The sequence below is a fragment of the Psammomys obesus genome, unplaced genomic scaffold (assembly GCF_907164565.1).
Source record: "Psammomys obesus unplaced genomic scaffold, mPsaObe1.curated_primary_1811, whole genome shotgun sequence".
Lineage (NCBI taxonomy): Eukaryota > Metazoa > Chordata > Mammalia > Rodentia > Muridae > Psammomys > Psammomys obesus.
In genome coordinates this window covers 4,301,874-4,325,201 of record NW_026586383.1, presented here as the reverse complement: position 1 = coordinate 4,325,201, position 23,328 = coordinate 4,301,874, and the positions used below count along the sequence as shown (strand labels likewise).

The following is a 23,328-nucleotide window of genomic DNA, read 5'->3' as shown; positions in this document are numbered from 1 at the left end:
TTGATGCGCCTGTTTCTATTTCTGTAGGTGAGAGTGGCACAGGTGCGTGCGCCTGTGCACTCACACACAGGCACTTGCACACGCAGAGACGAACAGCGCAGCACGGTACACTCGAGCATTTCACCCTGCTGGTGTCAGCACCCAGCGGCAGCCGCCCCGACACACACACACACACACACAGAGAGAGAGAGAGAGAGAGAGAGAGAGAGAGAGAGAGAGAGAGAGAGAGAGAAAGAGAGAGAGATATCCCTGGAGGCTCGTCACCAGCTGTGACCTGGGCTGGGCGGCGCGCTCCTGGGAGAGGCCAGGGCCCCAGGCGTCCGGTTTCCTGCCCACGCCAGTCCAACTTCCGCGCGCCTGGCGGGCAGGGCTGACGGGGCTTCTGCGCGGCGGGTCCTCTCTGGGTCCCGCCAGAGCTGGAACGAGGGACCCGTGCGCCCCGCCCCCGAGGCCCCGCCCCGTCCCGTCCCAGCCTTACTAGCCGGAGGTCCCGCGGCCCCGGAGGCGGCCGGCCGGGCTGGGCCGCGCGATGTCGCACGGATCGGGGCTCATCCGGACCACGTGCAGCAGCGGCGGGGCGCTGGGGCCGGGCCAGCCCTCCGAGGGACTGCTGGACCCGGTGTACCCGCGCACCTACGGCGCCCTGCTCAAAGTGGCGCAGATGGTAAGAAGAGCGGGGTGGCCTGGGGGACGGGTACACGGGGCTGCACCTGGCCGGCACCCCGGGAGCACCGCGCGCCCCTCGCTGTGTGTCCCCTGCGAAGTTCCCGGAGCAGCCCGCGGGATCCCCGGTCCCCTCCAGCCGCCGCCCCACGGGGTTCGGCCGGCTTCCCCACCGAAACCTGGGGTGCGAGTTGCTCCTCGGCCTCCTTCCTCTTCTCTAGGCTGCGGGTCTCGCACCCGGGCAGAGGAGAGGAGGTCCCCCGCTATCCCCAGGCCGCGCACGGCCGGCCGCCCGGGAGAGACAGAGCGGAGGGCTCGGCTTGGCTCTCGATCTCTGCTAGGGAGCAGGGAGAAGCGCCGCCTTTAAGACCATCGCCTGGTCCCCTGCGCTCCCCCAGGCTATGGAAGCTCCTCAGAAGGCAGCGGGTTATCTGAGAAGGCCCGTGGTTAGGGGGCTTCTGGCGGCCACTTGGAGCCAGGCAGGGTGAGGGGCGGTTGTTCGTATGACCAGATCTGCACAAAAGCTGCTGGGTCGCCCACAAGTTGCCAGGCCTGTTCCTGCTCTCTCTTCACCCACCCTTCTCATCTCCCTCCCGGTTTTGTTTTCAACTTCCTTGAAGACGTCTTCAATACCTTTTTTTTTGTTTGTGTGGTGTGCTTTGAAACTCGGCTGGACGGTTTGATCTCCCCACCCATCTTGGGTGGAGAGGGGAATGGTAGTTTTGTAGAAAGCTGTGGGGACAGAGGCGTAGGGACCCGGGGGCAGGGTCACGCACCCGGAAGCCGGGACCTGCCAGCTAAGCTGGAGCAGCCCCCAGGGGGCTGGGTGAGGTCCAGAGCTTTCTGCCGTCCATAACCGTTATTTTGGATGCCAATCGTGTAGAAAGGTGGCTGGCATTCCCTGCTGAAAAGGGAGGAAGGAGAAGTTCCCGCCTCTCTTGAGAAGGGTGCCTAAATGGACCAAAATTGGGACACAGAGGCATTTTTAATAAGGAACTAAAAAGGCCTGGTGCTAAGCAGTCTTGGGTTTGAGCGGATCGGTGTGTGGGCTAAAGGCTTTGATCAGCTGAATAAAACTGAGAGGCCACCTCTTTGATCTTTAAAAGATGGCTGGAGTCAGAGAGGCTCCAGGCACAGGTGGAAATGGGGTCCCTGGACGGAGGCTGGGATCAAAAGCCTCTACCTTGATCCACAAGGGAAGCATGAAAAATGTCCTTGCTGGCCTGTGGTGCGGGTGCACGAAAATAACGGAGAAGCACTAAGGCTGGTCTGTGAGTTTGAGGAACAGGGGTATTGTGCCAGGTTTTCACAGTGACAGGGCCTGTCCAAAACCGGAGAGCAAAGATTTGTAACAGTGACGTGGTCTGCCCGCTGCCTCTCCTCCGAAAGCTCCTCTTAAACCGCAGGCCCCGAGTCTCCTGCCTTGCCTGCAGCTAGCTGACCAAACCCTGGGACTGAGGCTGCCTTCTGGGCCTGTCTGGCTCTGGCCTCTGCTCTGCTCCTCTGCCTGGGATCTTCACTGCTAGGATCCTGTGCTTATCAGTCAGGGGTGAGCAGAAGCAGGTGCTCTGTGAGCACCCTTTGGGGCTACTATCTCAATTTGCCCACGGCTCAGTGGCGTACAGACTTTTGGTTCTAAGCTTTGTGTAAAGTGTTTTTAGTGTGTTCTGACCAAGGGGGTTTTCAACATGTTACCTTAAGAATCAGAAAGGTTGGGGTTGGAAAGATGGCTCAGTGGTTAAGAACTTGTACTGCTATTCCCGAAGTCTCCAGGTCAATTCCCAGCACTCATTTCAGGGGCTCTCTATAACTCTAACTCTAGGGAGTTCCGATGCCTTTGGCCCCCTCAGGCACCTGCACTTACAGCACCTACCCACACAGAGATAGATATACATGCTGAACTTAAAAACCAAAAACTGCAGAGGCATACAGTGGTAGAGTGTGTGATTGGAATGCTTGAACCCCCGTGTTCGATTCCCAGCACCCTGTAAAGCTGGGTAGGGTGCTTCATGCCTTTAATCTGAGCCACTCAGAACTCTGGTGGTAGAGGCAAGAAAATCAGGGGTTCAAGGTCATTCTCAGCTACTTAGTGAGTTCCAGGCCAACCTGGGCTACATGGGACCTGCCAGGAAAGAGAGAGAAAGAGGGAGAGAAAGAGAGAAAACAGTATTTAGGGGAACTTGCCTTGGGCTCCTATGGGCTTCTTACTTCTAGAAAATGCAGAGGCCAGAGGTCAAGAAGAAAGCCAGTCTGAGATGAGGCCTGGAGCTGTGCTTCTTGGCAGCCGTGTGCTCTCTTTCCTCTTCCCAATAGGCGAGTGACATGACCACTGTTCTTGACTTTTTGTTTGTTTGGCTTGGGTTTTGAGACAGGATTTTTCTACGTAGCCCTGGCTGGACTGAAACTCCTCTATAGACCAGGCTGGCCTTGAACTCAGAGATCTGCCTGCTTCTGCCTCCCGAGGGCTGTGCTACCACTCCTGGCTCGTTTTCTTTTCTTTTTCCAAGCCATGTATTGCTCTCAATAATGCCCAGGGAACTGCATGCTATTCGCCATGACTGTGCCGCTCACTAAATGCTTTTAAGGAATGGAGTGAGTCATGTCTTTGAGTAGTGAGGAAACTGCCAGAAAGGTGCTATGAGCACCTAAAGCCACACAGCTGGCGGCGGCAGCCGAAGTCTGGTTTGCACAGGTATCATGCCTGGCATCTGCAGAACACACAATTCTGGCAGTGTCTGAACTTGCTAACAACCCCGTGAAATCCAAACCGTGGTGAGACAACGCCACACACATGAAGTCGATGATAAAAAAGACGGATGACAATGAGTGGGGCACGGAAGGCATACAGAGGGTGGAGCGCCGGGACACTGGCGATGGAGGTGTGAAATGGCACAGCCACCGCAGGGACGGTCCGCAGTAGCCAGGAGTGGCGCCACACAAGCACGAAGAGCTGGGTTGGACACGCATATACACACTGAGGCCCATAAGCTAGGTGCCGTGTGCCCACCGCTCCTGCACAAGTGAAAATGTGCGATCGTATGTCTTCATTTTCGTTATTCAACTAGAAACAACACAGACACCCCACCAAATGGTGAATGAGTTAGCAACAGAAACAAAAAGCACTACATTTGATGAAGTATGACACAGAAAAAAAAAGTGGTGGGGGAGGATAGTGAGATAGGCAGTTGTACCTGAGGTTTGGAAACACCGAGCTAAGTGGGAGGGGAAAGCCACAGGCAATGATTCTGGTCAGACGAAATGCCGAAAATAGGCAAATTTATACGCACCGGCAAAAACGAGTGGCTGCTTCCGACTGGGCCTGGCCAGCGGAGGAAGGAAGTTGGAAGTGATGGTTGATGGTTGCGAGGGTTGGGGGTGGCAGTCAGAACCGTTACAAGTTGTGGTTGATGGTTAGACAACCGTTGAGAGTAAGCTAAAAGCCGTGGTTTTCACACTTGAGATGGGAATTAAGGCCCAGCTAACCATTTAAAAAACAGTTTAGAAAATTAGCTGGGGGGGGAGGGGCGCAAAGAGCACTTTGCGCAGCCCCCAGATATGGGAATCAGGGCGGTAGTTCAGGGACACGCACAGCCTGCCCGCCGCACCGAGGGTCCGTCTTCTGGCAGCATCCGGGTGTCCCCGGGGCCAGAGCAAGAAGGGAACAAATGGGTATAGAGAACAGCTTTGCAGAATCCTGTGAACTAGAAGTGGTGAGCAAACCTGTAGTCCCAGCTCCTCGGGAGGTGGAGGCAGGAGAATCAGAGGTCAAGATCATTCATGGCTACAGAGGCCAAGACCAGCCGAGGCTGCAATAGACCCTCCCTAAAAGAAGGGAACATGGTGTCACACACCTTGAACCACAGTGTGAAATCCCAGTGTGTGGCTCTCTGAGAGTTCAAGGCCAGCCTGGTCTACATAGCAACCTCCAGGCCAAGGCTACGTAGTGGGCCTGTCTCAAAAAGAGCAAAATAAATAAATAAAGTTAGCATCCCTCAAGTCTTTTGTTATAATAATTGAAAGTGTACCAAGACCTCATTTTCTACCTCCAGAAATACAGAGGCTAAAAGGCAGCAAAGAAACTGGGTGCTGAGATCTGCCCCCTCCCAACACAATTCTGACCCGACAACAGGAAGCTGCTTTCTACTGACGGCTAAAACAAATGTTAAAAATTCGTAATAAGGCAGGAGAGATGGCTCGGGGATTAAGAGCACTGGCTACCCTTCCTGATGGCCTGGGTTCGATTCCCAGCACCCACATAGCAGCTCACAACTGTCTGTAACTCCAGTTCCAGGGGATCTGACATTCTCTTCTGTGTGCACCAGCCACTCATGTGGTGCACAGACATACACGAGGGAGAAATGCTCATCACATGAAGGAGAAATAAATAGGTCTCGCTTTAAGTTAGTAATAAAACAAACTTCGGGCTTTCTTCTTCCTAATAAAAGTGATTTGTTTATTGTGTGTGCCATTCAAAGCCCAAGGAGAAGAAAATGTCCTCTCCTGTTTGCGCTCCTCCAATTGAGCAAAGCCCCTCAGGACTTTGTGGAGGGCACATGTAATTTTGGTGTCTTGAGACAAAATTAGAATGGCAGTGTACCTGTGCTGTGAGATGCTGGCTTTTAGTTTGTTGAATAGAACGCACTGTTTACCTGATGTTTGGCTTTTAAATCTTTGTGGGTGATTTCTGTGCATGTGTGTGTGTGTGTGCCTGCGCGCGTGCGCGTGCGCGTGCTTGAACACCTACATGTGGAGGCCAGAGTCATTTCTCAGGAGCTGTCCAACCTCTCCTCCCACCCCCACGCCTGAGCCAGGGCCCCTCACTGGGTGGGACCTATTGCTTGACAACCAGCTGAGCTGACTGGGCTGGCTGCTCCACCTCACCAGTGCTGGGATTGCAAGTCTTTGTCACCGCAGCTGACTTTGAACATGAGTATGCTTGGGGGCTGAATCAAGTCATGTGTTGCAAGTACTTTACCGTCTGTGCCCAGACTGGCCTCAAACTCACTGCGTAGCTGAGGATGATCCTCTTGCCTCCACCCCAGCGGGCCCAGCTTCGAGTTGTTTGTTTGTTTGTTTTTTCCTAGTGTGGTTTGCAGCCAGGCACGGAGAGGCACTGTGGTTCACGGCACAACCCCTCCCCCCCTGGCCTCACTGTCAAGCTCCTGGGTTTCAGGCCTGTTGGCGTAAACACGGGGCCACAGAGCCCATCCTTGCAGGGAAATCGTGCAGACAGATGTGCGGATAGTTCCTCAGGACAGATGCCATCTCCCTTCTGCAGACAGAGAAACAACCAGCTGTATGTCCTCTGTAAGCACTGAATGATTTCCTAGACTGGCCTCCAACTCCCAGAGATCGGCCTGCCCCTGCCTACTTCGTGCTGGGATTAAAGGCGGAAACACCACCACGCCCAGACTTTTCTAGACTTTTTAAATGTTTTTTAGCTCTATATTTTGTGTGTGCACCCACATGAACTCATGTGTACACATGCACACGTCAAACCTGACCTGCACTTCTGGCCTTTCATGTAGGTTCTAGAGACTGAAGTTGGGTCTTCAGGCTTGCACAGCTCGCACCTCTATCTCTGGCTGCATTTGTCAATCTCCCAGACCCAATTTTTAGACTTTCAATGTCTACAGACTAACGGCTACCCTTTTATTGTCCACACATTTCAAGGTGCCAAGTGGAATAACAATCATAGTTTTAATAGCGGATTTGGTGCCTGGCATTTTGGAAAAGGAACAAGGACAGGCTGGCCAGTCATGATGTGAAATATTCCATTAATATTTAATTAATGTCGACAGTGGCTGCAGACAGTTCTAGAAGGCAGAGCCCTACAAGTAGGAGCTTTTATATTCACAAGCCGCAGATCCAAAAGATTTTTTAGGCATAGCCAAGAATTCCTGTCCCCCTACACACACACACACACACACACACACACACACACACACACACACAAAGCGAGCTGCTGCTTTGCTGGGAACCACTAGCCAGAGGTGAGGTAACACTGCCCGGAAACCATCGGGAGGGTGCACCAGGCTGCAGAGCCACAGAGGGGAAAGGGTGCAGATTCCCCTGGAGTGCCCTTGATTGGTCCCCTAGTGTGTGAACACTCCCACTGTTTGTTTGTACTGTCCAGTGGGTCTCAGAGGTCCCCCAGGGCCCTCCTGGCTATGCTGGAGTGTTCCCCTTGGGGAACGGTGTAGTTCTTCAAATTCTGGTTGTTAGAGAAGGCCTCTCTCTCCCTGCCCAGCCCTGGTTTCCTGCATGGCCCAATGGCAGTGCATCTGTTTCCTCCCTGCCAGCTGTCAGCTGCCAGCTGCTGCTTCCCTTGCCAGCAGACTGGCTCCTCGCTGGCTGGCTACACTCCCTGCACTTCTCACAGGCCAGTGAAGGCCTCTGGACGCTCCAGAGCCTGGACCAGCTGGGGGCCTTAAGCACTTCAAGAAGTCACAGAAAGGACATTCCTACTCACTCCAGTCCCTGTGGGGCGTGCACAGCTGCAGAGGCCCAGCCTCCAGCAGAGGTCAGATTCCCGGGCTCACGCTGGCAGTTAGCAAGGCTCAGGCCCCCTCCTGGGGCAGCCCACCTGTCTGTGGTCAGGACAGACAAGTGAGGAGCTGCAGGGAAACTTGGGAAGGACAGCCAGGAGGCTGGGAGAAGCCCTTTTCCCGTAAGGGGATTCTCTAGGGAAGATGGAAAGCGGGGGAGAATGAGAACCTGCAGCAGCAGGCCCTTATTCCCACCTCCCTGAGAGCATCTCCCCATCTTGCTTATAAAGAAGAAAGAAAAAGGCGCTCCCCTCCCCTTTACCACAGGAAAGTGGTAGTTAACTAGAAAATAATATCCAGCAGGTAAGAGCTACTGAGTTTGGTACTTTCTCCTGTTTCCTTGCCAAATTCTCACCGTCTCATAACCTGAGGAGCTATGTTATATCTGTCTAAGGCCTGAAAGCCTCCTAGTGACACTTGGATACGGGCCAAGACAGAGTCTAGAACCCAAGCTTTTTTTTTTTTTTTTTTTTGAGACATGGTTTCAGATATCCCAGCCTCGTCCTGCTCTATGCCTAAATATAAGCTTGAACTTCTGACCCTCCTGCCTCCACCTCCAGAGTGCCGAGAACACCAGCATATGGGCGCTGTGGTTCCTGCTCGCATGGATGGTAGGCGCTTTACCCATGGATGTGTGAGTCTGTTTAGGTTTATTGTTTTTATTGAGGTGTGTGTGTGTGCAGCTGTGTGAGTTTGTGTGCACCTCAGGGCCTAAGATCCCCCGGAACCAGAGCTGCAGGTTGTGAGCTGCCATGTGGATGCTGGGATCCAATCCCAAGCCCCCTGGAAGAACAGTAAGCGATCTTAACCACTAAGCTATCTCTCTCCCCCTGGCTGGGTGGTTTTCTCTTTCCCTTTCATTTGGATAAACACAAGCATTGAGATAATTGTGCATTTCTCCATGTTATATTATATGTATGTATATTGGATTTGACCCCTGCACTTGAACGTCGGTAGCCAGGGCCAACCAAGGCACTTTTTCTTGCCATGCGTGCAGCTCTGAGAACAGTGAGCAGGCTCCCCCAGACCTGCCCAACATGACAGACACACCCTTGGGGGACCTCAGGGAGATACATCCTGGGTAAGGGTGGGATTCCTGGCACTGACTGATGGCCACAATAAGGGAGCACCATTCCCATGAGCCCATCACAGAGGTGAAGGGCTGCCGAGCGCAGACGGGGCTGTTGCTGTCTGATCCCACCGGAGGGCCTAACACATGCACTAAGAAGCCTTTAAAAGGGATCCCGAATCTTCCTACAGGGCGAGGTTCTCTTTGCCTCACAAGTACTGGGGTTGTGGGTGCGGGGGAGCAGCCCACCTCCCCCAGAGACGCGCTCTCTAGGTGGATCTGGGAGTCAAAGCCAGGGCTTCCTGCATGCTAGGCAAATAGTCTGCTAACAGCTGTGTGCCGAGCCTGGTGTGGACTTTTGTTTTGTTTGAAACAGGGTTTTTTGTTGTTGTTGTTGTTGTTTTATTTTGTTTTTTATAGCCCCTGGCTATCCTGGAAATCATTATGTTCCAGACTGGCCTCGAACTCACGGAGATCCACCTGCCTCTGCCTCCTGAGTGCTGGGGTCAAAGGCATGTGCACCTATGCCTGGCTTCCAATGTGGAAGCTTGTAACATAAGAACATTTTGTCCGGCTGGAGAGATGATTCAGCAGTTAAGAACATGTACCGCTAATGGCAGAGGACCCAAGTTTGAATCCCAGCACACACACACACACACACACACACACACACATACACACACACACCCATACACATATGTGTGTGTTTTGTTGTTGTTTTGGTTTTTCAAGACAGGGTTTCTCTGTGTAGCCTTGGCTATCCTGGAACTCACAGTGTAGACCAGGCTAGCCTCAAACTCACAGAGATCTGCCTGCCTCTGCCTGAGTGCTGGGATTACAGGCATGCACCACCACACTGGGTTTAGGAATATGTTTTGTGTTGTTTGAGAGAGGGTCTCTGTGTCTAGCCCTGGCTGTCCTGGGACTCGATCTGCGGACCAGACTGGCCTGGAACGCACAGAGAGATCACCTACCTCTGTTCCGGGAGTGCTGGGATTAAAGGCATGCGCCACCACTGCCTAGTTTTTTTAAGAGTTCATACCATTAGGGTGTTAGTAAGCATTCCTGTTTTACAGACCATTTGTCTTGTAGAACTTGCTCCCTAGCCCCGCTGTCAGCCTCTTCTCCGTGGTCCCTTCCCAAAGCTAGTCTGAAGGAACTAAAGTCCTGTCAGGTGTGGTAGCAAGCATTCGTGATTGCAGTGTTCCGGAACTCGGGCTGGGGCAGGAAGTTTGAGTTTGAGTGCAGCCTAGGCTATGTAGCACAACCCTGAAAAGAAAGAAAGCGGTGTGCTTTTGAAGAGCTTCCGTGCGTTCCAGGAAGGGACCTGCTGTGATCAGCGTGGGCAGTCTCCGTCAGTGACCCAGATTCCCTGCCACCTCGTGTTATCTCTGAGGACTCAGTGGCTTCCTTGGTAGAGACAGTTTTTCATATTCAAGAATATGGGAGCAGCTGGGTGTATAATCCCAGCACTTGGGTGGCTGAGGCAGGAGGATTACCTTGTCTGGGGCTGACCTGGGCTCCTGAGTGAGATCTTGGAATTTCTTTTACCATGAGCTGGGGGAGGGAGGAAGGGAAGGGATGAAAGAATACTGACGGACACTCCTAACAGCAGCAGTTTTGTGTTTGTTTGTTCTTAGAAGCCTGACCTGTTCTGAGCCTGAGTTCTCTGACTTCACGCTGTAGTCTCTGTACCCACCATTAGGGAAGGGGTCTAAGTGTCCCCTGGGTGCTCAGTACCACTGCTATAGCACACCTCCTGCCTTGGAGTTAGCTGGAACCAGGAAAACAGGGAGAGTTGCAGCCAGTGGATCTGCAAACAGCCAGCTGGGAAAGCTTGGGCAGCTGTAGGGAAGAGACTTAGGTGGATGGAGCTGGGCAAAGGAAAGTTTCCTGGGCCCAGCCTCAGCCAGCTTCACAGGGAACCATGGAGAGGGAGGCCTGCTGCAGAGCTTGTTCTTGGGGCCTGGGGGGGGGGGGGTTCAGTCCTCATTGGCTGCAGTGCAGAGAGAGACGTCAGTGAGGCCGCAAGAGCTCTGAAGCCGACAGCTGCTCAAGGGAACCCAGAACAGAACGGACAGAGGAGTGAGGAATGAGTTCCTAGCAGCATCCCTAGCTGCCAGGGAGGGATGCCCCCGATGGGTAGAGGGAAGCTGGGCATTTGAGCAGAAGGAAATCTGAGCTGGGAGTTGTGGGTTCCCTGCTGCGCTCCGTCGTGCCCACTGGAGCTGTCCCATCCCACGGAGGCCCTGGTAGGGGCGGCCAGTTTTCAGTGTGGTGGGCACATACAAAGTTCACACCAGAGAACTGCACAGTTGAGTTTCTCTCTCTCATAAGAGGAAATTTTATTTGCCTGGTTCAGCTGTTGTCTGGGACGCTTACTGCTTCCTTCTGCTAATCTAGGCCTAGTCCTGGAAGCTTCTAGCCTCCGTACAGTCTAACCTAGGCCTAGAATGTTTTCAGCCTCAGAGACTTACTGTTTAATAAGCTCACCCTTTCTTATTCTTACTGAGCTTTGGGCTCACTGGTGCAACTCAGCTGTTCTGGCTCAAAATCTTCTCTTAGCTGACTGATTCTATCTGGCTTCTCTCTCGGCCTCTGAATTACTCTTCTTGGCCTCAAACTAACTACTGCCATCTGCTCTGATCTCCCGGCTCCTTCTCATTCTCTGGCTCATTCAGTCTTCACCTGAGTTCTCTCTATGCAACCTGTCTAGTACTGTCCCAGTAAAACTGCTTCCTCTCTGCCTCACTGCCCCTTAAGTAGCTTCCCTTTCCTCTCTCTCTTAGGAGGGTTGGGTGTATCCTGTTCTGCCAAATCTTTCTTTGATTTGTCACTTTTTTCCGCCACTCCATTAGACATTACTTTCAAACATGGCTGCTTCCTTCTACAAACTGACTTCACCTTCATTGTTTGGGACTAAAGGCTTGTACCATGAGGCCTGGATCTAAGCTCTTCTGTATGTGTCACTGACAGGTAGCTGAAGACACTGATGCTGTGACTACAAATCTTTTCAGGCTTCACCTCAGCCCACTAACATCCTTCAGGTCTGGGGCCCCAGGACCACGTGATCACGCTTGGTCTCATTCTGTGGTCTCTTCTCCTTCAGTGTAGAAGCTTCTTGAATTACAGATGAACACCGTCACACTTGGCAAATGGGCACTGGAGACCACACGTGGACTCGGGGCTTTGTGCAACTGACCTATATTCTCTGCCCAGTCTTTTTTCTCATTAGACTTCCTTTTGTTGCAGCATTTCTTCCAAGAGAGGTCAATATTAATGTCTTCCGTCTCTCTCTCCCCCTGGTTATTTTGAGACAGGGTTTCTCCATGTATAGCCTTGGATGGCCTGAACTCTCTATAAGACCAGACTGGCCTCGAACTTACAGAGCTCTGCCTCCCAAGTGCTGGGGTTGAAGGTCGGTGACGTTTTGTTTTCGGGGGCAGGGTTCTCAGTGTGCCTGGCTCTCACTAATTGTGCTGGCTGGCTAGCCCTGGCTCTCCACCCTGGGGTCCTCGGTGTGCACTGCTCTGGATGGAATCTGGGGACGGAGCTCAGGTCTGTCCTGGGGTTGCGTGGCAAGCACTACCCTGACTGAGGCACCTCCCCAGCCCCTCGCTTTATGCTTCTATCAAACAAAACATCAGTCGACTGTGTTCCGGGGAGGTCCCTTCCCTTCGGTGTCACCACTGTGCGAGCCTGCTTCAGCCCACTCCACGCCCTCGGTGACTGTTTCCTTTACAGTAAGCCTTCACCCTGGGTAGTGCTCATCTGCAAATGTTTTCATTACCCCTACCTTGCCTTCCCATATGAATTTTAGAATTTCAGTATCTACCCTCCCACCCTCCACGCCCTCCCTCAAAAAAAGAGAAAGGGAAAAGCCAGCATGCTGGGTCCTGACCCAGGTTCTGTTGAACTGGCTTATCAGATCTGGCGCGAACTCACTTATCAACAAAGCTGTTTTCAGTCGATACCTCCCACACTGCTGCTGCTGCTGGAAGTGGTCCTTGCTTGTTGCTGACATTTAGGAAATACGGATGCTCTTGCAAGTTAAATTGTTCCACCTGCACCGTCGCTGAACTCACATCCTCACTCCAGAACCTTCTTTTGGGGTTCCATCGGATTTTCTTAGACATGAGCACATTGTTTATAATAAAGCTGGGCCCTTTCTTTTTCAAGCTTCGGGCCTCGTTCCTGTTTCTTCTCTCATGACAGCTTCGGACAGCTGGTTATGAGCTTGGGAAAGGACATCTTTTCCTTGTCACCTTGACGTTGTCCCCTGCCCTGAGGGGAAAGCCTACAGCTTCTCACCACCAAGCACACCGTTAGCTGTGGGTTATACTGACCAGATTGAGTTGTAGCTGAGATCCTAACTTACCGAGGGGTTTGCTTTGCTTTGTTTCTCATCATGAACGGATACTGACATTTTACCATCTGTGTTTTTCTGCATCGTTGACCGGAATATATGGCCCCTCATGCCTGTTTCTCAGGTGTGTAGATTCAAGTCATTTGAAACTCTTAACCCAGCCATGCATTCCAGAGATGCCCTGTGTTCCCATTTCTTCAGTGTTGCTGGTCCGGCTGATGCGCCAACATGGCACTGTGGGACAGAAGCTCTGCTGACTTACGGCCGCTCCTTCTGAGATGTCTGCACGTGAACAGACCACGCTGGGCTCAGAATCCATTTCCTTTTCCTGTTCTGTGATTGACTTTTTTTTTTTTTTTTAACTTTTTAAATTTCTTAACCTCTTTCTCAATTCTGCCACATATTAGGGGAAGTTAACATTCTGCAACCCAGTTGTGAAATGGGGCCGGGGGGGGGGGGTGTTAAAGGAAACCTTTGCTCCTCAGTCACGAGGACCTTCCTCAGCTATCACCCCAAGGACTGCTGACTTGTGTAAGGCTCACCTGAGCTGTGCAGTTCTAGGTGAGTAAGGTCCAGCACTCTTGGGGATCGACCTATAGTCAGGCCCTACAGTCTCCCCACTTCCCCCCAGGACTTCCAGGCCAGGGCCAGGGCCACCTGTGGAGACTGAAAAGCCTTCTTTGTCTTTTTTCCGATGAGGCGCTGACAGCCTCAGAGTGACCCTGCTGGCCAGTGAAGGGAGCAAGTGGGGCTAGCCAGGGTCAGCCTTGCCGGGTTATTTTTATTGAGTGGAGCTAAGGGGGTGGGGCCCTCACTGAAGGGAGGCCTTTGTTTCCACAGAACCCACCAGTGAGAACTCAGACACAACATGCATACACAAGGGCCAGGGAGGGCCTCCTTCCACTGTGCCTGGGCGCAGATGACCAGTGCTCAGACTCCAGACACACGTTGTCCTCCTGTGAGGGTCCTTCCAGGCTTCCTGCTCCCTAGCAGGCCCACATAAGAGATGCCTCTGAGGAAGCTGCCCCTGAGAGGACCAAGGCTGTCTGCAGGACCAAGGTGGGGGGAGGTGGCTAGAGTTGACTTCATTCGCGCTTGGCTTGTGGGAGGATCTGGACTCAATTTGAAACTGTTCTGAGGAATCTGAGTTATCTTAGGAGGCAGGGGTGGGGGGTTGCTGCTGTGGCCATGGAACTTTTTGTTTGTGTATCCACGGGGCTTCCTGAATCACCATGCAGCAGTTCCCGAAATACATGAAGGTCTTGAGGGGGCCCTGGCTGCCCTCCCCACACATGTACCTACACACACACATTCTTCCCTAAAACACATTGGCTGTTTTAGGAATGATTCTCTCATTCCACTACCTGTGACTTGGCAGCCAAACTTGGGTCCTCAAGCTTGGCAATGAGAGCTGTGAGCCTCTAAAACATCTTGCCAGCCCTTCCCTTCAGCTTCACTTGTTCTTCCAGTCTTCAGGCAGCCTCAGACCCCCTCCCCTGGTCCCCTGTGGTCCTCACGCCAGTGATCCCACATGCAGAACAACAGTGGCTTTCCGGCTGTGACCCAGGCCGCAGTCCCGTCGTGCTGCTAGTGTCCTTGCTTGGTCATTTTTCATCCCAGACCAATTTCCTCTCCTTGGGCTAGTGCACGCTTGGCTGGGGCCGCTTCAGCCTTTAATCGGGGCACCCCACAGCCTCACTGTGGGATTCAGCGGGCACACACTTCTGGCAGTTGCCCCAGGCTGGATGCCAGGCCTCTTACAGGCACTGACTAGCCTCACAGTCTCTCTGAGGATTTATTTGTCCAAGATCGTGGCCAAAGTACCAGGCACCAGCCACCCACCATGTGTTCTTTGTCTAAGCTTCCTGAGAAATCTCCCCAGCAAAGCAGAAGCCAGCATGGCCTTTTTTGGTTCCTGCTCGTCTTAAACTTTGTTTATCATTAGCATGTATACACGGGAGCGTGGTGTGTGCCCCACTGCTCACACCCTGGAGGTCAGAAGACAAGCACGGGCAGCCAGTTCTTGCTGTGCATTCGTTACTCGGGTCATCAGGCTCGCACGCCAGGTCCATGTCGTCAGCCGGTTGTCTGTTTTGGAGGTGGGGGTCCCAGGCTGCTCCCTGGCTCACTGCGCAGCAGGAGCTGACCTTGACCTCCCTCCTCCACCTTCACAGTGCTGGACTGGGCTTGTAGTCCATAGACCGTGCCTGGTCTATGAGGTGCTGAGCATTGAACCTAGGGCTCTGTGAGAAAGTGCCAGCCAAACTACACCCCAGCCCCTGCACTGGTTTGTTGGTGGGTTGGCTGGCTGGTTGGTTGGTTGGTTGGTTGGGTCTTAGTTTGGGCTTACTCTGTAGCACTGACTGCCCTTGAATTTGAAGCAATCCTTCTGCCTCTGCCCATGATTAGATTAAGGGCACGGACCACCATACTTCAGAGTAAATTTATGTCCCAAATGACAAAGAGTGCAGCTGGGGATATCACTGGTGCTCAGTGAAAAATTATCAAGTAAGTGTGTTCTTGTTCCCATCCTAAAAGCAAGGGTAGACTGACCTTGAAGCCAAGGCAGTTCTGAAAACAGATTATCAGTTAGCTCTGCTGCCTAGCAAATAATTATAATTTTTTTTTCTTGAGAGGGTTTCTCTATGTAGCCTTGGATGTCCTAGACTCGTTTTGTAGATTGGGCTGGCCAAGAACTCACAGAGATCCGCTTGCCTCTGCCTCCCTGAGTGCTGGGATCACAGGCATGCGCCTCTGTGCCCAGCTAGTTATAAACCTTAATGACGTCCAGTTGAGACCTGCTGCTGGCTGGACAGGGCTCTCAAGGGCCAGCCCGGCAAGTCATGAGCCTGAGCTGCTGTGAGTCTCTGGCTCCGGGCAGCGTTCAGCGGTAGTGCTCACAATTCCAGAGCCTCTTGTCCTAGGTCCAGCAGGATGGCAGCATGGGCACAGCTGGGAAAGTAGCTCAGTTTGTAGATTATTTACCTAGCATGCAAGAGTCCCAAGTTCCATACACAAGTGCGCGCACACACACACACACACACACAGGTGCACACACACACACACACACAGGTGCACACACACACTCAGGCACACAGGCACAGACACTGTAGTCTAGCCTACAAGATAGACTAGTTGGTCTAATTAGTGACTCGGTGTGCCTCAGTTTCCCTATATGAAACAAAGGATGACTTCTATCCACCTGGCAGAGTTCTTCAGTGCTTGGATCATGTCCGCCACACCCCAATCAATAATGGCTCACTGTCCGAAACAGCTCTAACACAAACTCCCTGGCTCCCCGCCTCCCCCGCATGCAGAGCCTGTGTTAGACTCGGGCAAACCCTCCCAGCCATTTGTGTGGGAATAGCCTGGACTGGAGCAGTGTATTGACAGGCTTGACAGAGCAACAGCTCGGCTGGCTTCCCATTTGTGCCCCCTTTCCTGGGTGCCCGACTCGGGCAGAAGTGTGCCAACTTCTCCATGTGTGCCCCAGGTCACCCTGCTGGTTGCCCTAATCTGTGTGCAAAGCACCTACTGGACCGACTATGGCGCCTACAAGTTCTTTCAAGTCGTCACCATCTGCGACCTGATAATGATCCTCACTTTTTACCTGGCCCACCTCTTCCGAGTCTACCGCGTGCTCACCTGCATCAGCTGGCCGCTGTCGGTAAGGAGGGGCCGGGCCCCCGAGGTGACTCTTGTCTGCCTGGTACACGTCCGGAGCCATGCCCGCTGTTTCGCCCTGACTTTCCGGTGCTTGGCAAACATCTCTGCCTGCCTCCTGGGGGTTTCTTGAGCCCACATCCGGGGTTAAAAGGTGGGGGGAGGGGTGACCCTTTCAGCATTTATTTGCTGTGTGTGGTGCCTAGGAGGACAAGCCTTGAAGGAAGGTGAGTGTGTGCCCTGTGGAAAGAGCTGAATGGGGACACTTGGTGGCTAGAATGCACGGGCAGAGGCTGACCATGTGGCCCTATGTAGACGAGGATGGCCTCCGACTCACAGAGTGCTGGGATTAAATGTGTGTGCTCCCACAGCTGGCAAACACGCCTAACTCTGTACTTTGATTTCTAACTTCTACCCGAGCATGAATGCTCTCCATCCATTTTGACAGAGATCTAGTGGGTTCCTTAGGACCCTGTGTGCCAAACCACATCAACCACAGATATCAGCTGGCTCATCTCTCCCTGGCTGGTCTAGATGCCCTTCATTTGATTGCCTTGCCTTATTGTGACAAGTTAGCCAAACAGAGCGGTTACATGTTGACTAGAAAGGCAAGAGCAGGTGTCATGCCCTTTTCTGTGATGGCTGAAGGCAAGAATTGCAACTTCCATCTTGAATATGAGGCTGGGTATAAATTTATATAGATATCCTCCTTCAGATTGAAAATCTAATCTGCTCACTGCTTTTATTTTATTTTATTTTTTAAAGTGTTAGACCTTGGTGGTTTTTGCTTTTAGCTTTTTGAGGTATTTTGTGGTTGATGATGTTGTGTGCTCTGTTTTTTTGTTTTTATTTTTGTATACTGAATTAAACCTAGGACCAGAGGAAAGGGTCTACAAATTGACCTCAGGAACCAGGCAGTTCTTAGTGAAAAGCTCTGCTCACCCTCGGTGCCTCCTTTCTCTCCAGGGAACCTCTTCTTGGCCCAGCTTCCTTTCCCTCCCTACAGTGAGCTCCCCATTCACACCTTTTCTTTTCTTGCCTTGGCTTCCAGGAATTCCTCCACTATTTAATCGGTACTCTGCTCCTTCTCATCGCCTCCATCGTGGCGGCCTCCAAGAGTTACAACATTAGCGGCCTGGTATCTGGAGCGGTAAGACATTTTAGCAACTCATTCAGAATGTAGGTACTCCTGCCTTCTGGGCAGGGGCCAGGGAAGGGGTTGATTTGGGAGCCTTTCTTTTTAGAACCTATATTTACCTCAGTCTAGCCAGCTACTGTCTCCAAAGAGCCTGACACTTGGGCTGGTGTCAGAGGGTCCGGGAAGGTGGACTTAAGGGCTGTTGACAACTTAAACAGCTACAGTATCTGGACCTTTTTCCCTTATAGCCACTGCTTAAACCAGGGGGTGAAGGGGTTTCGGTCCCCATGCCCACCCGCCGTCTTACTGCAGAGGAGTATTTGCGGGTCTTGTTTGCTTCTAGAGGGAAGGGTCCTATGATCAACTAGTGATGTCTGCTGTGAGTCCTTTGTCTCTCTTCTTTTCTTTCGGGTCTTGCTGGGTAGCCCAGGGTGGCCCAGAATGCACTACATAGACCAGGTTTGCCTTAGACTTACAGAGGCCTCGCTTCTGTATCTTCCTGAGTGCTGGGGTTAGAGGAATGCATCACCCTGCTCAGATACCTTAAAAAAGAGAGACAGAACTACATGTATCTTAGCTGAGGGCAGCCTTGAACTTCTGATCCTCCAGCCTCTGCCCCCAGCTCTGAACTTAAGGGTGTGCCCCCCCGCTACTCAGTTTTTATGCAGTCAGTCCTTGGTGGCCTACCTGGTAGGTAGGCAGGCGCTCTACCAACCGAGCTCGACAGTGTTCAGACCCAGAAAGGGTGTCCTTAGCCCTTTGAGCGGTGAAAATGATTCATCCGATACTGTGCACAGCTAGCTAGCAGGTACAGAAATACAGCACTGGGTATCCAGACTGCATGCTTTTAAAAGGTGTGTGCATTCTTGTGTTCTGATTTAGGATTTTGCTGACTTTATATCTGAGTGGTAGTTAGGCCTGTACAGGTTTGCTACAGACACTAGGGGAAGAAGGTTTTTTTCTGTTTGTCTTGAGGCCTGGTCTCTTGTGGCCCAGGCTGGCCCCCAACTTAGGAAGTAGCCCAGGATGATCTTCAACTTGATTCTGCTGACCAGCATCTCAGGTGTATGACACCACATCTGGTTTATATGGTGCTGGGATGGAGCCCATGGCTCGGTGCATGCTGGGTACATGCTCTACCCACTGAGCTGAGACTTTTAAGGTGGGTGTCAAGACCTGAGTGAGTTCCACTTACAAATATCAGCAGGATTCCCCAGACCGCAGCCTGTCATTGGTTTTGCCCCTGGAGTTTCCCTCAGATGGGCTCTCTGCTCTGAAGGGCCACACAGTGGGGGGGCCCCATGAACAGTGCTGCCCACGCGCCTTCCACAGTGCCCACCATGCTCCTCTGTGTAACCTCTGAGGAGACAGGTGGCTGCCACCTGCTGGTTGGCACCTACCTAATAATATGGCATGCTGGGAGAAGAGTGCAGGGACATACACACACACACACACATACACACACACATACAAAGTGTGTTTCAGGATACACATGAAAGGGATTCCCACTGGGTTTTATAATCAGGTCACACATAAGCTCTCAGCCCCAGGATCCCTGAGCCTCAGGAGCTAACATTTATCACACTACAGGGCAGCCAGAGAAGGGAAACGAAATCACGAGGAAGTAGCCCTCTAGCTTAGGTGATCAGGGCATGACCCATGTGACAGTTAGCAAACAAACAAGGCACTGTGGCCCAGACTAGCATCCTATAGGGATACAATAATAAACTGTTCAATTATGCAGTGCAGACAGTTGGGGACTGGCATAGAAGTTTTGTGCTAATTGTGCAGAACAGACAATGGGAGGCGAGGCCTGGCTCTAATCGGCTAGTTATGTGGCTCAGACCATCTGTACAAAGAGAGCCAAGGAAAAGGCTCTGGGGGTCTGGGCTGCTGGGACAGCCACATACCTAAGCCAGTAGCTGGGCCTGAAAATAACACCAGAGCTCTACCTTAGCCTGGCTGCTCCTGGACCACGCCTATCCAATGTCAGCTGCCCCACTAGTGCTAGCATGGTGAGCTGAGGCCTCTGTGTGGATCTGAGGACACCTGAGCCACAGTCTAGCAGTGCCTCAGTCCTGAAGCCCACCGCCCAGGGTCAGACCCTTATACGGTCCTGGTGCGCTCCGGGGTCTTAAGCAAAGGAGTGAGCTTCCTGCTCCTCTCTTGTTTAGCTGTGAAACTGGGAGGGGTGGGGTCGGCTGCCATTTTCACCTTGGGGAGTTGTGGGTTCAAGGAGCCCGCCTGAAGGCTTAGAAACCTGACAGGTGTGTAGTTGTTCTTCAGTGGCCACTAGTGTGTCACAGGAGGCCACCAGCCTTACAGGTCCCAAAACAACCAGGGGTGTGATCACTCGCCTTCACCCAGCTTTGAGAAGGCTGTTAGGTCAAGCCCAGCACTAAATGGACCCTGGGAAGAGTAGGAGCATGGCCCCAACTTATTTTTACCTATGTTATTATTTAAACACATGCAGGTATTAAGCTGAACTCTGAGGCCTCAGCTCTTGGCTATTACACAACAGTGCTTGCCATAATCAGTCTGCTGGGATGGTCCAACTTTTAAATCCAATTAAAATTTACTGTGCCACCTTTCTTTTGGGGGGAGGAGGTCTTTTTTCTTTCTTTCTTTCTTTCTTTCTTTTTTTTTTTTTTTGTGACAGGGTTTCACTGTGTAGCCTTCACTGTCCTGGAACTAGCTTTGTAGACAAGCTGGCCTGGAACTTAGCTGCCTCTGTCTCCGAGCGCTGGGATTAAAGGCGTGTGTCACCGTACCCAGCTCACCTTTCACATTTGTATTGGTCCTGGATCATCAAAGTCCAGTAGGTACCTCAAGTGACAAGGACAAGGTTGGAGACCAAGAGACCTGGCTTCCAGGCCTGACCAGGGACCAGAGCCCTGAGACTGGATCTCTCTGAAACTCCCCTCTGTAACTAGGGACTAGACGGCTAGGTCACATGGTTCCCCAGCTTCCTTCCTAGAACAGAGAAGAGAATCAGAGAGATGGCGCCATGGCTATGAGACTCCTTTCCTCTCCCACTACAGGTCTTTGGGTTCCTGGCCAGCTTCCTCTGCCTGGCAAGCTTGTGGCTGTCCTACAAGATCACCTGCATAACCCAGGCCTCAGGTAAGCTTCGGTCACCAGGGCTAAGGGCACATGAGTGGAAGGCTTGTCCTTGGCTAGGCAGCTGGAAATGTCTTGGTGCCAGAGGCCAGAGTGGAGCGGGAGGGTGGGGCATAGAAGGAAGGGTGACTAAGGACCCCGCCCTCCTATGCACCTCTACATGCCAGGGGACACATCCTGGGATGCATGACCATACGTGGCCTTGAGCTCCTAATCCTCCCCTCACCTCCCTGATCCACATCCTTAACGGTTTTTATCCCTAAGTTCTTTGGGGGCAGGGGTGGAGATTAGCCAGTGTCTACCTGGGTAGCCCAGGCTGGCTTTGAACTCTTGGCAGTCCTCTTACCTCGGTTTCTCAAGTGCTAGGTTTCTAAGTGTGCACCACCAGCAAAGCATACTGTGTTTTAGAAACTGATTGCAAAAGTGAGGGGCTGGGGGGGCGCATGCCTGTGATCCTGATAGCGGGAAGCTGAAACAGGAAGACCCTGAGTTCAAGGCCATGAGGCTACACTTTACAATCCTGTCTCAAACCACAAAAACATCCGTAGATTTCAGAAAGCCCAAACCCACATGACTGGTTTGATTAATTCACTCTTTTCTTCAAGCCAGAACTTCCTCCCACCACCCCCCCCCCTTTTTTAAAGATTTTGAGTGGGGGCAGGTTCTGTGTGTGTGAATGTAGGGACATTTGAGTGGGGACAGAAGAGGGCATCTGACGACCTGGAATTGGAGCCTTCGCACAGTTGTAAGCCGCCTGGTGCAGGTGCTGGGACCGTTACCTCCGGTCCTCAAGAAGACTGGCAAGTGCTCTTAACCGATAAGTCAACTCTCCCCTCTTCTATTTTGTTTATTTAGTTAGTTATTATTTGTTTGCTTTTCAAGACAAGGTTTCTCTGTGTAGCCTTGGTTGTCCTGGACTCACTTTGCAGACCAGGCTGGCCTCGAACTCACAGAGATCCGCCTGCCTCTGCCTCTGCCTCCCAGAGTGCTGGTATTACAGGCGTGTGCCACTGCACCCGGCTTCCTTTTTTCTTTTTTAAAAAACATATTTAGAGGGCTGGGGTTCTGCTAGAAAAATGCCTGCCATGCAGGTGGGGCCAGGCAGATCCCTGGAGCTTGATGGCCAGATACCCCAGCCTAACAGGTGAGCCTAGGTTCAGTGAGCCTCGATGTCTCAAGAAATAAAGAGGAGAACACTTGGCTTCTGATCTTTTCTTCCTCCTGTGTGCAAGCACCACACACACACACACACACACACACACACACACACGCACCACACACACACACACACACACACACACACACACACACACACACAACACACACACACACTATCTGGAGCTCAGAATCGTGGAGCAGAAGCCCAGGGCTTCTGGGTGAGTTTTGTTCCTGACAAAGTGGCCTAACTTGCCATTCCTCTTTTCAGATGCATCTGCCTGACAAGGCTGGCCGTAGCCCCTGTTCCACCCCAAAGGACCTGCAGGATGTATGCTCATCCTAGGAGGACCCTGGGCGTGGCTATGGACTGCTCAGGTGACAAGCCCTGTACCTTCGCTGGCTTGGCCAGGACGTTAAACTCCGGGGCATCAAACAGCTACAGCCTCCCATAGTCTGCGACAGAGAACACTCCTCCATTCTGGGGTCTTAGCACCACTCGGTACCGAGGACTGCATGGAGCACAGCGGAGAGCTCTGGATCTGCCGCATAGATGTGCCTTTCTTCAGGATCTGCCGCATAGACGTGCCTTTCTTCACACCCTTCAGGACCGAGGCCACCTAGAGCATCCCAGAAACAGCAGGCCCTAACTACCTGGCCTGTCAGTCTGGTTTTGAAGAGTCTGCTCTAAGTGAGGAACCAGCGGAAACACTACGTGGCCATCCTGTTTCTCCTGCCCCCATCTCTGCCTTTGTCACTGGGTGTGGGTGTGGGTGTGGGGTGTGGGTGTGGGTGTGGGGTGTGTGCGTGGTTTTTAATAAAACATCCGCCAGTTGCAGCAGGCTTTCTCAGTGGGTGAAATGCCTTGAGTCTGTTGCATGTTCAAATCCCCCTGCTCTTTATGTACACCCTGCTAAAGATACCCAATTTTACATGGTGCTGGGATGTAACCTGACGCTCCATGCACACTAGGGCACCACTCTGCCAACTGAGCTCCACGGCTGGCTGCCACTACCCCAACTGTAGTCAGCACAGTTCCTGGGCCTGCCTGGGCTCTGGAGGGGGAAATAAGGCAAGGAGAGCCTGCCGATGGCAAGCCTCTGCTACAACTAGGAGCTGTGTGTTACTCAAAGAGGTTCTGGAAGCTGGTTATGCTTGAGGCCCTTTGGGGAAGCTGCCAACTCTGGACAGACCAGTATGGCCCGCAAGGCCAAGAAGGAAGCTGGAAGGATAGGAGAGCAACGCCAGGGCTGGTGCTTGACCCCAAGTTTGGCTGTCTCCTGAGCCCAGACAGGACAGTGGGGTCCAGCATCCTTCATGAGCAGCTGACCAAAGGTGGGAAACTGAGACCGAGTCTGCTCGTGCCAGGGGTGTCTGCGGACACAGATAAACTCCCCCATTTAGGGTCTCTAGGCCCTGCTCGACACCACCACTTCCCTCGCTTGGTGGCTGACTCACGTCCTGAAACTCCAGGAGGAAGTGCAGGGCTGCAGCCAGGCCATGCATGTGTGAATATGTGTTAGAGGCTGCAGACAGGCCGTGCCCATGTGTGAAGTATATGTTACCAGGGCTGCAGCCAGGCCATGCATGTGTGAGTCTGTGTTAC

At 52.5% G+C, this 23,328-nt stretch overlaps 1 protein-coding gene across 1 annotated transcript; it reads left to right on the top strand.

Moving 5' to 3' along the window:
• The first annotated feature begins 340 nt into the window (after nt 1–340).
• On the top strand, nt 341–22,576 carry Cmtm7 (CKLF like MARVEL transmembrane domain containing 7). Its single transcript, XM_055601849.1, has 5 exons — nt 341–664; nt 16,140–16,313; nt 17,361–17,459; nt 20,489–20,570; nt 21,994–22,576. Exons 1-5 carry the CDS (start codon nt 530–532, stop codon nt 22,005–22,007), a joined length of 504 nt encoding a protein of 167 aa, XP_055457824.1. The 5' UTR covers nt 341–529; the 3' UTR covers nt 22,008–22,576.
• Nucleotides 22,577–23,328: the final 752 nt, after the last annotated feature.

Bases quoted from the DNA above. Each gene is read 5' to 3' on its own strand.
- Cmtm7 (XM_055601849.1), top strand. From the start codon at position 530: ATGTCGCACGGATCGGGGCTCATCCGGACCACGTGCAGCAGCGGCGGG. The intron at 16,314-17,360 runs GTAAGGAGGGGC...CTTGGCTTCCAG, and splicing joins GCATCAGCTGGCCGCTGTCG to GAATTCCTCCACTATTTAAT. The intron at 17,460-20,488 runs GTAAGACATTTT...CTCCCACTACAG, and splicing joins GCGGCCTGGTATCTGGAGCG to GTCTTTGGGTTCCTGGCCAG.